Here is a 13,420-nt window from a genome sequence, read left to right as displayed (position 1 = left end):
AGGGTAGAGAATGTGTCAACCAAATTTTCACTCTTAGGTTAATATTTGAGAGTGCTTGAGTCAAACACCTCTAGTCCTCAGTATTATAGATTATGAGCAAGCATCAGATTCAGCTGATAAGAGAACTTTAGCAAAGGTATTAGTGAGATTAATACTGCTGCGGTTAAGATAGGAAATGAGGTTATTACTTGGTTTTGTATTAAATTGAATAAAAAAAGCAAGCTTTTTCAACTGAAACTAAGGAGCAACATTAAAACTTAAAATGAACAATTATTACGTATATGTAGGGGTTCGCCCCCTAGTCAATACCTCGCTGTTTAAGCTAAAGTTCGAATTTTATCCGAATCCCAAACCCCTGAATCACAAAGGCCGTTTAATTAGAATAGATAGCTATTTTGAAATTACTAAAAAAAACTTTAGCGTAAAGAGCGAGGTATTGACTAGGGGGCGGACCCCCTTATATACGTATAATTTCTGTTCGTTTTAAGTTTCAATGTTGCGCCTTACTTTAAGTTGAAAAAACTTGATTTTTAAATTTAATTTCTGATCGTTTTCTAAATAATGCATGAAAATCCAGCGCCCCCTTCATAGAAATGTCCCTTCCCCCAGGGAAACATCCTCCATGGAAAGATCCTCCCACGTAACCTTTTACTTTTAACGAACTTTTAATTTCCGTTCGAATGAGCCCTCTCACGATATTCTAGGACTATTGGGTCGATACGATCGCCCCTGCGAAAAATAAAAAAAAAACAAATAAACACGCAACCGTTATCTTCCTTCTGGCAAAAAAAAACAAACAAAATTCAACACTTTTGCAGATAGGAGCTTGAAACATCTACAGTAGAGTTTGCTGTTACGCTGAATCTGATTGTTTGATATGTATTAAGATTCTATCACTTTTATGGGGTGCTTCCTTTTTTTTTCGAAAATAAGGCAAATATTTTCAGGCTTGGAAATCAGCATAAAAATCTGATTCTTTTCATGTATCTACTGGTATCAGAGTTTTGGGTACTATTGAGCCGGGTCGCTCCGTACTTACAGTTCGTTACCACGAACTGTTTGATCAGGAGTTAAGAAGGGTTGTATTCTATCCCCATTTACAAGAATCATTTTGATGGTTTGTCCTAAGGAGCACAGGAAAGGCAATGGGAGAACTTTGAGTGAAATGGGTAGGGGAATTAGATTATGGTGAGGATTTAAGCATCCTAGATGACAGTTTGAGCAAAATAAATGCACCTTTAGAGGTTTTGCGATTTAAGGGTGCTAAAATAGGTTTGAAAATTAATGTCGCTAAGGCTAGAAATGAGTGAAGATGAAAAGATGGTATTGGGTAACGAGAAGATTGATCAGGTGGACATCTTCACTTACCTTGGTAGTATCATAGGCAGTGCAATAGTGCTGCCTAAGTAAAGAGTGATGCGGGCATAATGTATAAGTTTCGTCAAGTAAGTCTTACCCATCAAAATTCACGAGCCTGAGAATATTTGCCTTATTTTTCAGAAAAATGAGAAACACCCCCTAAAAGTTTAACACCCCTAAAAGAAACACCCCCTAAAAGATTCAGCGAATCAGAGAACACTTCTGTAGAGGTTTCAAGCTCCTATCTATAAAAATGTGGAATTTTGTATTTTTGCCAGAAGAAAGATTACGGATGCATGTTTTCTTTTTCTTTCTTTTTACAGGGGTGATTATATCGACCCAGTGGTCCTAGAATATCGCGAGAGAGCTATTTGTAGGGAAATCAAAAGTTGTAGTGCCCTTTTTAAGTGACCAAAAAAAATTGGAGGGCAACTAGGCCCCCTCCCACGCTCATTTTTTACCAAAGTCACCCAATCAAAGTTTTTTTCACCTGAAAGTAAAGAGCAACATTAAAACTTAAAAGCGAAAAGAAATTATTATGTATATGAGGGGGTTCGCCCCCTCGTCAATACCTCGCTCTTTTTGCTAAAGCTTTTTTTAGTAGACCTACTTTCAAAAGAGCTATTTATTCTAATTAAAGCCTTTGTGGTTCAGGGATCATTCTTAAAGAATTGGAACAAAATTCGAACTTAAGCGTAAAGATCGAGGTATTGACGAGTAGGGGGGCGAACCCCCTCATATACGTAATAATTTATGTTCGTTTTAAGTTTCAATGTTGGTCCTAACTTTAAGTTGGAAAAACTTGTTTTTTTAAAAATTTTATTTAGATCAGGGCACCTCGTATGGAAGAAGTTACCGTAGAAACTTCGAAAGGGGCTCATTCGATTGGAAATTGATAGGGCTAGTGCCCATTTTCATAGTCGAAGGTTATTGGGGAGCAGCCAGCCCCCTTCCCACGCCCATCATTTCCCCAAACATCCAATCAAAACTTCGAGACAGCCATTTTGTTCAGCGACGTTGAAAGGTCCGGAAATTATGTCTGAAGGATGACACCCCCCCCCCCCCCAAAACCCTCAGGGCAAGGGTTGTAGGTTATGCCCTTTGAGCTTATAAGGTTTTATAGAAAGGTTGGTCGTATAAACCTCAGAGGGGGCTTATGGACTGGTAATCAGAAGTTCTTGTGCTCGTTTTAAGGGTTAAAGTCATCGGAGGGCAGCTACCCCCCACACGTCGTATTTTCCCGAAATGTATCTGAGAGAAATTTTGAGAAAATTTCTTAAAAAAATAGTCCAAAGATCATAGGCAGCACAGTTGCACTGCCTAAGTAAAAAGCGATGTGGGCACAATGTTTTTATCTTTTTTGCTTTCTTTTTTTAGATCAGTGCGCTTCATATAGAATGATTTTTCGTAGATACTTCTAAAGGCTCATTCGCTTGCAAATTGCAAGTTTTATTGCCATTTCCATTAGTTGAAAGTGATTGGAGGGCTAACACCCCCCCCTCCTGGCAATCCTTTCCCCAAACATATCCAATCAAAATTTTGAGATAGACATTTTGTTCGCCGTAGTTGGAAGGTTCAGTAATTATGTCTTTAAACATTAACCCCCTCCCAGAGCCCTCAGGGCAAGGGTTGTAAGCTATGTCCCGGGGCATATGAGGTTTTTATGGAAAGCGTTGTCGCATAAACTTCGGAGGGGGCTCATTGATTTGGAAATTGAAAGTTCTAGTGTCCTTTTTAATAGTCGAAAGTGATTGGAGTGCAACCAGTCCCTCCCTCGCTCATCATTTCTCCAAACACATCCAATCAAAATTTTGAGATTGTCATTTTGTTAAGCATATTTGAAAGGTCCAGTAATTATGCATTTGAGGATGACAACCCCCAGTTGCCCATTGTTAACATTTAAGGTTTTTATGCAAAGGGTGGCCGTATAAACTTTGGATGTGCCTCATTCAATTGGAAACCAGAAGTTCTAGTGTCCTTTTTAGAGTCAAAAATGATAGGAGGGCAATTAGCCCCATTCCACGTCTTCTTTTCTCCAAATGCATGATAGAAATTTGAGATAGCCCTTTTGTTCAAAATAGCCTAAGGATCATATAAAAAGGCCTTCGGGGTTGAAATGGCCCCTCAGAACCCGTGGGCAAGGATTGTAAGCTATGCCCCGAAGGCATATACGGTTTTTATGGAATTGGTGGTCGTATAAAATTTGGATAGGGCTCATTTAATTAGAAATTGGAAGTTATAGTGTTCCTTTTAAGAGTCAGAACTGAATTGAAGGCAACCAGTCCCCCCCCTTACGACCATCATTTTCTAAAATAAACGTCAAATAAAAATTTGAGACGTCTACTTCCTTCAGCATTGTCGAATGATCCTGTAATTATGCCTTTGGGGACGTCAACTCCCTCACAGCCCTCAGAACAAAGACTAAGTTAGGCAATTCGTTCACTGTTTGCATATAGTATTTCCTACTGAGAAAGGTATGCATACTTTGACCTTTACTTTCCAAAAAGACAAAAGGAATTTAGGTGAGCCTTTCATAGAATTTCGAGGGGAGTGTTAAACTACATCAAGACAAGTTATATGCATACCGGTTGTCAAAAGGCCATAACTCAGGAATGACTAAGTATATTAATCAGGAACTTTCAGGAGATGATCAATAGGCCAAAAAGGTGATATATGTACGCTACTACTACAACCACATTACAACATTTAAAATATTAATGGGAAATTTGAACTAAATCAAAAGACACTATGTGCATGCACTTTTTCAAAAGAGCGTATCTGAAGAAAGAATTTGAGTTTTAAGTTGGAACTTTCAGAAAATGCTTAAAGGGGAAAATCATCTGACAAAAATGCAATATATGCATGCTACTACTAATGCTGCTACCCCTGTCATATTTACTACTACTTCTGCTGCTGCTACTTCAACTACTACCTTTAGTCAACTACTTGTAAGGCTAAGAGCACAAAGATGAAAATCACAAAAGTATATAAATGCACAGGTTATTGAAAGGACATATCAGTAATGTCATAGCAACGGCTAAGTGTCTTCAAATACTTTTAAATGAGCTAATTCGATTCAAGGTAAAAAGTTTTAGTGCCCTTTGTAAGATTAAAAAGAGATTGGAGGGCAAGCAGCCCTCCTCCCGAGCCCATTTATTTTCAAAACACATCCAATCAGAATTTTGAGACAGCCATCTTGTCCAACATAGTAGAACAGTCCAGGAGCTATGTCTCTAGGAATATTGGGTTTGTCACCCCCCCCCCCCACAATTATGTAATTGGCCTATTATACTTTAAAACTAAATTAAAAGGCACTGTGTGTATGGCTGCCAATAAGAAATCTCAGCAATATATCGAGAATGACTAAGGGTATTAATTTGAAACTTTTTGGGCTACTGTTACTACTTCTTGCTCTTATAATTTAAATCAACAAAAAGAGTGTAAGTTTATCCAGGTTGTCAAAGGGGATGGATAGAATTTTTCGGGAATGATATTAAGCTTTATTTTTTCAGGTCTACTTGAGGAGATATAAAATTCTATTAATAAAACAATACTATTTGTGTCAGGATTAAAAATTGTGAAAAAAGCTGCTCCAACATACAAATAGTAAGCCAAAGTATGGATTTTTATGGGAAAAAACTGAAAAGATATAAAATATTATTTTTTCCATGAAAAGGCTATGTCAGTAAGCAATGAGCAGAAATTAATTCATTTAAAAAAACAAGTTTTCAAAACAAGTTTTCAAAGAAAAGTAAACAGCTCCATTAAGCCAAAAATGAGTAAAAATAAAGTTAAGTAACCTTCCAAGCGTAAAACTATGACAAATCACCATCATCAATAAATAAGTGAAGCTCAAAGCGAATAGAAGTTATAATAAATAACCGAGTCAAACTCAAAACGATTAAAAATTAACATGAGAAGGGCTGACAACCCTCATGCCTTCTCAAGGCCAGAACATACTCTGCACTTTACTGAAAAAAAAATACATTTAAATTATTTTCACTTTTTTACTTTAATTAATAAAAATTTGTTTAAACTCTAAGGAATATGCACTAGTGTATCTATATTTAAATGAGAATCCACGGTCATTTGTGTTTTTTTTTTTTTCAGTAAAGTGCAAATTATGCTCTGGTCTTGAGAAGGCATGGAGGTCGTCAAAACTATTGGCAGAATCCCTTCCTATCCCTCTTCAGTCATAATTTTGAGGAAACTCATAAATGTGACTGGAGAACAAGGTTGAATGATATGGAGAACAATAGGAAACCTCCTTTTTTCAACAATTTTCAACGTATTTTCGATAATAAAAAAAAATCAACTACATCAAATTTTGTATGAGCCCTTTTTGAAGTTTCTCCGACAACGCTTTCTATAAAAACCGTATATGCTTCAGGGCATAACTTACAACCTTTGCCCTGAGGGCTGTGAGGGTGTTGTCATCCTCAAAAACATAATTTCCGGACCTTTCAACTACGTTGAACAAAATGCTTATCTCAAAATTTTGATTGGATTTTGATTGCATTCCTTCCTATTCCTCTTCAATCATGTTCTGGTCTTGAGAAGGCATGGAGGTTGTCAAAAATATTGGCAGCATTCCTTCCTATCCCTCTTCAGTCATAATCTTGAGGAAACGCATAAATGTGCCTGAAGAACAAGGTTGGATGATATGGAGAACAATAGGAAAACTCCGTTTTTCAACAATTTTTAACGTATTTTCAATAAAAAAAAATCAACTATATCAAATTTTGTAAATTTAATTCAGTAGTCGGATAGAACTGTATCTCAGCTATCGAGTAATAGCAAAATTTTGTCTCTCGATATAACCTTAGAACCGTAGGAGAGTAGAAAAATAACATACCAAAAACTTGCAGAGGGAATATAAACCTTAAACATCCAACATTTTTATTGACTTTATTTCAGGATAGGATTCGCTATTGCAAGAAGACTAGCTCAAGGTGGTGCAAGTGTTGTTGTAAGCAGCAGAAAAGAAGCAAATGTCAAGAGGACAACAGAGTCCTTGCAGTCAGAAGGACTGGACGTAATTGGCGTCAAGTGTCACGTGGGATTGGAAGAAGACAGGAAAAATCTTGTGGATGAGGTTTCTGGAATAACTCTTGCTATTAATTTTATTGTATGCATTTAGTGCTTTGACATGCAAATTTTGGCTTTTATAAATTGTATAATACTGCGCGAAAGGGAAAATAGATTGAACGAATTGGGCATATAAGGTATGGTCTATAGGCCTCTGCTCCTCACCCGATAACTTGAGGGCTCCTATAATATCTTGTATTTTTTTCTATATTTTGCATTTTTATTTTCGTATTTTGCCTTTTTTTTTCTTTTTTCGTATTGGAAATTTTCCTATTTTATTTTCGCATTTTTCATTTTTTCCTCATCCTACCAAATGCCATGCTCCATATGAGGTTATTTCAAGGCCGTACCCATGATTTTTTTTTGGAGGGGGTTTTACTAAAAAAAAAATGGGGGGGGGGGTTACACTAAAAACCTTAAAAAACGCATACAAATTTTTTTTATGTCCATTTTTGTTACGTTTTTACGGGTCAGACAAACATTTCTGGGGGGGGGGGGTTCAAACCTTCTAACCCCCCCCCCCCTGGATACGGCCTTGGGTTAGATAATTTCGGAGACCACACTGCCTTTCCATGACGATAAATAAAAGTTCAAATAGGGATAAAATCCTTTTAATAAACAGTGATGATGATGACAGCGATAATAATTCACAAAATACCAAGTATTTTGGTCACATATGCAGTGACCGTCATCAGTAGTAAAACTAAAGTAAAACAACTTAAAACAAAAGTTTATTTACAAAATCCAATACAATTAAATATTGTTTAATTCTCTAATTCTTTTCAAAGCAAAGGCGGAAGCTAGCCTCTTTGACCTTCTTGGATTCGGTTCGTTAGTGTTCAATGATATAACACTTGGACAGAGGTCAACTACATGGGTCATTTCCTATGTATGTGCCTCCTTTCCTCTGCCTCTTTTTGGGGTTAAAAACACTAGTGCCTAAGGTTGTATTGCTTTGCCTATCTAAATTAGTGGTTAACGGCTAGACTTTCAATCCTATGTCCTTCACGGCGGGCGTTTGAGTCCATGTGCCATCGATTATTTGGTTTAAGGCGGGGGTCAGTGGTAAGACTCCGTAAGCTCACCCAAAGTCGACTCGACTCCAAATGGGTACCTGAAAAAATCTGGGGAAGGTAAACAGGAAGAGTGTGCAAATCACGGGATGGCTGGCCCCAATTCTCTCATTGTACTTACTGGGTTGAAAGGTCATAAAACTGAGATAAGTGGTGCCGATTTGGACTGTGAAGTCTGGCTTTGTATCCTGCGCCCTTTCCTTTTTTTTCTTTGAAATAAAAGAGAAAAAAAGCAATATCATTGTAGAAAATTGAAACTGAGTAAAATTGAAAAAACAAAACAAAAAAACAGTGGCGGTTTAAGCATTTTACTAGACAGTACCACATGGGGGTCAATTGGAACTGGCTTGGGCAGTAATTTGAAATTTGAAAAAATGTGCATAATTTAAAACCATAAATAGTTTTAGATGACAAGATATAGAACTAAAACTTAGAGTCTAATTTAAAGTACGCTTTTACGCCCTGGTGTATATACAGTACATAATGATGTTCAATTTAAAATGTATATGCATTGATGTTTACTGTCTGAGCAAATTCTCGAAATGTAAAATCAAAACTAAGCTTTTAACGTTATATTTTATCACTTTAAATTTGTTTATGGTTTAAAATGATCCGTATTTTCTTGACTTTGATATTAATTTATTACATTTGTGAGTACGGCCTCTAAAAAAATTAATTTAAAGTATGATTTTACTCCCTGATATACACTCCGATAATCCCAGTGTGCACCCCACAAAAATATTCTAGTGGGAATTATTTTTTTTTTTTTTTTTTTTTTTTTTTTTTTTTGTTCTGTTCCCTCTACTCCGTCTTATTGTTTCATGTGAATGATGATCTTCAATAAATTAATAGATTGAACTATTAATTTGTAATTAGTTTACAAACTATTAATAATTACTATAATAAAAATATAATTATATTTATAATATAAATTACAATTAATTTATAAATATTAATTAATAAACTATTAAGTAAAAACAAACCACCTCTAGTCTTCTACTGCGGGCCGAAAATATCTTCAATGAACCTCTTTTTCTCGGGATGTAAATGTTTTTTTAAATACAGGCCAATGACACGTTGCTTTGTATTGTTTTAGTCATACACAAAAAACCCAGAGTGGAGGATAAAGGGCGTTAGGGAGGACAAGTGATACTGGCTGGTCTACACACTTATTGTTTATTTGAGGTTGTTCTTTCTTTTGTTTTTATTTCAGTTCTTTGAATTCTTCCATTCATCTTTTATTATATGCTCTTTTCATTCTTGGTCTTCTAGTTAACATCATTTTTGATTGGCTATATTTACGTGTCTAAACCATGAGATGACACTTATTGTTTATTTGACGTTGTTCTTTCTTTTGTTTTTATTTCAGTTCTTTGAATTCTTCCATTCATCTTTTATTGTATGCTCTTTTCATTCTTGGTCTTCTAGTTAACATCATTTTTGATTGGCTATACTTGCATGTCTAAACCATGAGAGAAAAAATAAACGGTGGAAAAATAAAGGGGGTCAATTTCTGTGCAATAATGTAAACAAACAATCGAGTTTTTATCGTCTCGTGAACTCGTATGTTTACATTGAGCGAGATTTGTGCACAGACTCCCTGGATCAAAGTCTTAAATCTTTAAGGTTCCTAGCATTTGTGCCCCTCCCCCCTAAATAGTATCTTACAAAACAATGTTTTTCCTTTAAAAAGGAAAAAATGAAAAGTTCGTATTTGACTCTTGATTCCAATCTCGTATAATTTTTTCAAGTTTAAATGAGGTAATCAACTAATGTTTTTCTCTTGATTTAGACTTTAAAGAAGCATGGTGCCATAGATATTCTAGTATCAAATGCTGCAGTTAACCCATTTTTTGGCAATCTTTTGGACGTAAGTTTTTAAACTATTTTTTTCAATTCTATTTTATTTTATATTTCTATATCTTAATGATAAGTTGAAGGGTAAGTAAGCTGACAAATCATATCAATAAAGCTATAAAGTACGAGGATTTTCTGGCTAACTGGCTAACCAGTTAACTGGCTAAAACTGGCTAACTGGCTAAAAGTTTTCTGGCTAACCAATATATTTCATTGATACTCGTATGATCGTTTTTTCTTGGGTATAGCTATAGCAGACGGCGTTTGACATTTTTTGGGGTTATTTTTAAAATATATTTTGTATACGAATATTTTCTAGCCAAAATCAGGAAATTTGGCATTTGATAGGTTTTTGTGGGTAGCAAGAATTTGTTTTACTTTTTAGCGTATCCATAGTTTGGGTTGCATTGGTCACGTTTGCTCAATTCGGCAAAGTTTTTTTTTAATATTTTATAGACAGGAAAATTTTCCCGGCCTGAAAATGGACCCAAATATTTCTTATCCCTGATTGGTTTGAAATTATAAATTTTACGCCACAAGTCTTTGTGGCGCAAAATGGCACAAGTCCTTGTGGTACAAGCTTCAGCCACAAGTCCTTGTGCTGGGAGGAACTGAATTAAAAAAAATTCTGGGGCACCCCCCCCCCCCTCCACACACACACAGAAAATTGAGGTTAAAAAAAGCGGAAATTTTTTTTTTGGCAATGGGCTCGAAACTCGTATCACCAGGTCCTTGGGCTGAGGGGACAGTTGCGATATGGCGCTAAGAAGACGTAGTGTAAAGTTTTAATCGATTCTATCAAAAATTGGCTAAAGATTTTGGCTAAAGGCTAAAGATTTTGGCTAAAAATTGGCTAAAGGTTGGCTAAAGATTTTAATCATTTTTATTGTTTCCGGAAAAAAAGATCGAATGTTACAGAGTTATGAAATATTTGCAAGACAAGGTTTAATTCTGGCTAAATCTAAAAGATAATAATAAATCTATAATCTATAATCTGGAAGATATTAATAATCTATAAGATATATAAATCTATAAGATATTAATAATCTATAAGATATACAAATCTATAAGTTATTTATAAATCTATAATTTATAAGATATTAATAATCTATAAGATATATAAATCAATAAGATATTAATAAGTCTATAATCTATAATATATTAATAATGTATAAGATACATGAATCTATAAGATATTTCCTAGATTCGTAAAATTTGTAATGCTTTTATGTAAGACTTGTTTTATTTGAATTCGACTGTCACTGTAGTGATCTTTATATTTGGCAACAGTGTTGAATGAGGATTTAAGAGGTGCTAACCTTTTGTTATTGCGGTGTTTAGTTTAGAAAAGGCTATGAACAAGACTTCTACACAGCAAAATGTAAATTCGAAATAAGTAAATGTTATAAAATTCAACTTTGTGAAATTCGGTCGCAATTCGACCAAATCCGATCGTAAACGCGTATCGATTCTCCTTCTTTAATTTACTCCTTGAAAGAATGTTTCTGCATGTACGAACTTACTCTGAAAATGTCAAAATGCACTTGTTTTTAGTGAATATTGCAAGAAACGGATTATGTGCGAGATTAGACTGGCTGACTGAATCTGAAATGAACCTGAATCTGGCTGACTTGTATATTTGGCTGCTGGTAATGATAATAATAACAAATTTATTATTAGTGAACAAGGCTATCCATTCAACACTACACGTCGAATGGGTAGCCTTGTTCACACACAAATACACGTCGAATGGAACTACACGCCACAAAATAAATGATATAAATATTGATTTTCTCTCCCCTCCCCGCAAAATAAAAACAAGCTTAAATTTATCAAACTATTTATTGTAAACTTGAACAATTATTCCTTTTAAAGTCGTCTGGCAGATCCTCAGGAACTCGAGGGTTTTGCCTTCAGAAAAGTGGCTTCATAAATGAGACAGCTACTGGCACCCAGCTTGAATTTGGGCTATATCCTCAACTCTTAAATATCATTGGGGGAAGGATCATCAAGAATGGTCGTATGATCTTGGAATAGTATGGCTCTGAGCAATGCGAAATTTGAATACATGCTGTTATATGGTGTGCTGTAGATTAGAATTAGAATGCGTTTTGGTGTGTTGCCACCCACCAGAAACTGTAGAAATGGTCGAAGTGCCAAAAACGCCAAAAACGTTATAAGTGCCAAAAACTGACTATCAAGCAAAGGCAAGGCTGTAGCAATATTTGTTTATATGCAGTTTTATTACATTTTTACGAGTCGGACAAAAATTTCAAGTGGTGGCGTTCAAACTGCCCTGGATACGGCCTTGAGGAATGTGAAATTCTTTTCTAAAAAATGTTTACTTATCTGGCACACTATGCAAGGCTAGGATCTTCACTAGAGCTCTTCTATCGGCTGAATCCAATGCCTGTTTATAATCTACAAAAATGGGAACTAAGGTAAATATTGACAATATGGTTTTCTAAAATTGAAATTCCGACTGTCAAAGAATTATGTGTTATATTTATCTCATATTTGCTTATGAGAAATTGGAGCTAACCAGATTTTTTTTCTGAACGTTTTTTTTTTTAGTTTTGCCCATCCTCGAATTCTAATAATCTCTAAAATATAGAGTTATCCTCATAACTCTAATCAAGGCCGTACCCAGGATTTTTTTTTCGGAGGAGGTTTTACTAAAAAAAAATCGGGGGGGGGGGAGGAGGGGTACACAAAAAAACTCAAATAATGCATACAATATTTGATTATATCCATTTTTGTTACGTTTTTACGAGTCAGATAAACATTTCGGGGGGGGGGGGGGGGTTCAAAACCTCCTACCCCCCCCCTCTGGGTACGGCCTTGACTCAAAAACTGAATACAAAAAAAAATTATAAAATCAATAAATTTAAAAAGAAATCCAAGAATACTGAAATCCAAGAATACTTTTATTTTTTTCGAAAACAAATAAAATAAACTTGAACCTAAAATCTGTTTTTACATACAGTTAAAATGCTTTATTGCTCGTAGTTTGATATGCATTCACTTTTCATTGGTTTTATTTTTACTGTAGGAAAAGATAAATATATACCTTATCAATAATTTGTTTTGTTAATTTTAGTGTTCTGGTGAAGCCTGGGACAAAATATTTGAGATCAATGTCAAGTCAGCCTTCCTCCTCACCAAAGAAATTGTACCCCACATGGAAAAAAGAGGCGGAGGTTCAATTGTTTACATCTCTTCCATTGCAGGATACCATGCCATGCCAGTGAGTATTATAGATTTATTACATAAGTAGATACCTTGTACTTAGGGTAATTTGTTTAATAAATTTGTTTTGTGTAATTGCCTATGCACAAGAAACCTTATTTAATCAGATTGACCGATTATTATTGACCAATGAGACTTTGTTTTCTCTTCACAATATTATAGTAAGTTCAAATTATTTTATATGAATTTCAGTCGATCAGCTGATGCATTCTAGGTACTTTAATTATCATACAATCGTCTTCTCTTGAACCTTGCCTTCTCTAATGGCTAGTTTTAACCATTTCATATGTGTAAGCAAGGTTGTAAAAATTGAGCAAAAATAGAAAAATTAAAATAAAATGGACAAAATAATAAAATTTAAAAAAAAAACAGGATTAACCAAATAAATACTTTCATTTTCAAGGTATTGTAATGCAAAAATATATCGAAACAGTTCAACTTAGCTTGAAGAGGCGGGGGAGGGGGTAGCCTCCCTATACATAGGATAGTTTGCTGAATAAATTTGTTTCGCATAACTTCCTATGCACAAGCAATCTCAATAAATCTGATTGGCCGATTATTATCGACCAATGAGAGTTTGTTTTTTATACACAATAGAAAATACTAAGCAAGTACTTGAGCGGGGTTGAATGAGCACAGCTATGAATCTGAAGTATTTTATAGATACCCCAATTTATTAAAATTAAACGAGAAATTGCGTTGCCTCATTTACTCTTAAGGGGTAATGGATAACTAAGAAATGATTCAGATCAAACCCCAATAGAGCCTAAAATTTTTCGAAATTCTGTAAATGT

At 35.0% G+C, this 13,420-nt stretch overlaps 1 protein-coding gene across 5 annotated transcripts in view; it reads left to right on the top strand.

Moving 5' to 3' along the window:
* Positions 1-13,420, top strand: part of Dhrs4 (Dehydrogenase/reductase 4) — a 32,946-nt gene that overhangs the window by 14,934 nt on the left and 4,592 nt on the right. For all 5 annotated transcript variants that reach the window (XM_089097059.1, XM_089097058.1, XM_089097055.1 and 2 more), the window contains exons 3-5: positions 6,277-6,454; positions 9,313-9,390; positions 12,478-12,624. In XM_089097059.1, coding sequence (XP_088953185.1) covers positions 6,277-6,454; positions 9,313-9,390; positions 12,478-12,624 — 403 coding nt within the window. The remainder of the gene's footprint in view (positions 1-6,276; positions 6,455-9,312; positions 9,391-12,477; positions 12,625-13,420) is intronic.

The sequence above is a fragment of the Artemia sp. Qi Xiang Cuo genome, chromosome 11 (assembly GCF_049724085.1).
Source record: "Artemia sp. Qi Xiang Cuo chromosome 11, ASM4972408v1, whole genome shotgun sequence".
NCBI lineage: Eukaryota > Metazoa > Arthropoda > Branchiopoda > Anostraca > Artemiidae > Artemia > Artemia sp. Qi Xiang Cuo.
The sequence above is the reverse complement of the archived record's forward strand: the minus strand, read 5'-3'. Positions and strand labels throughout refer to the sequence as shown.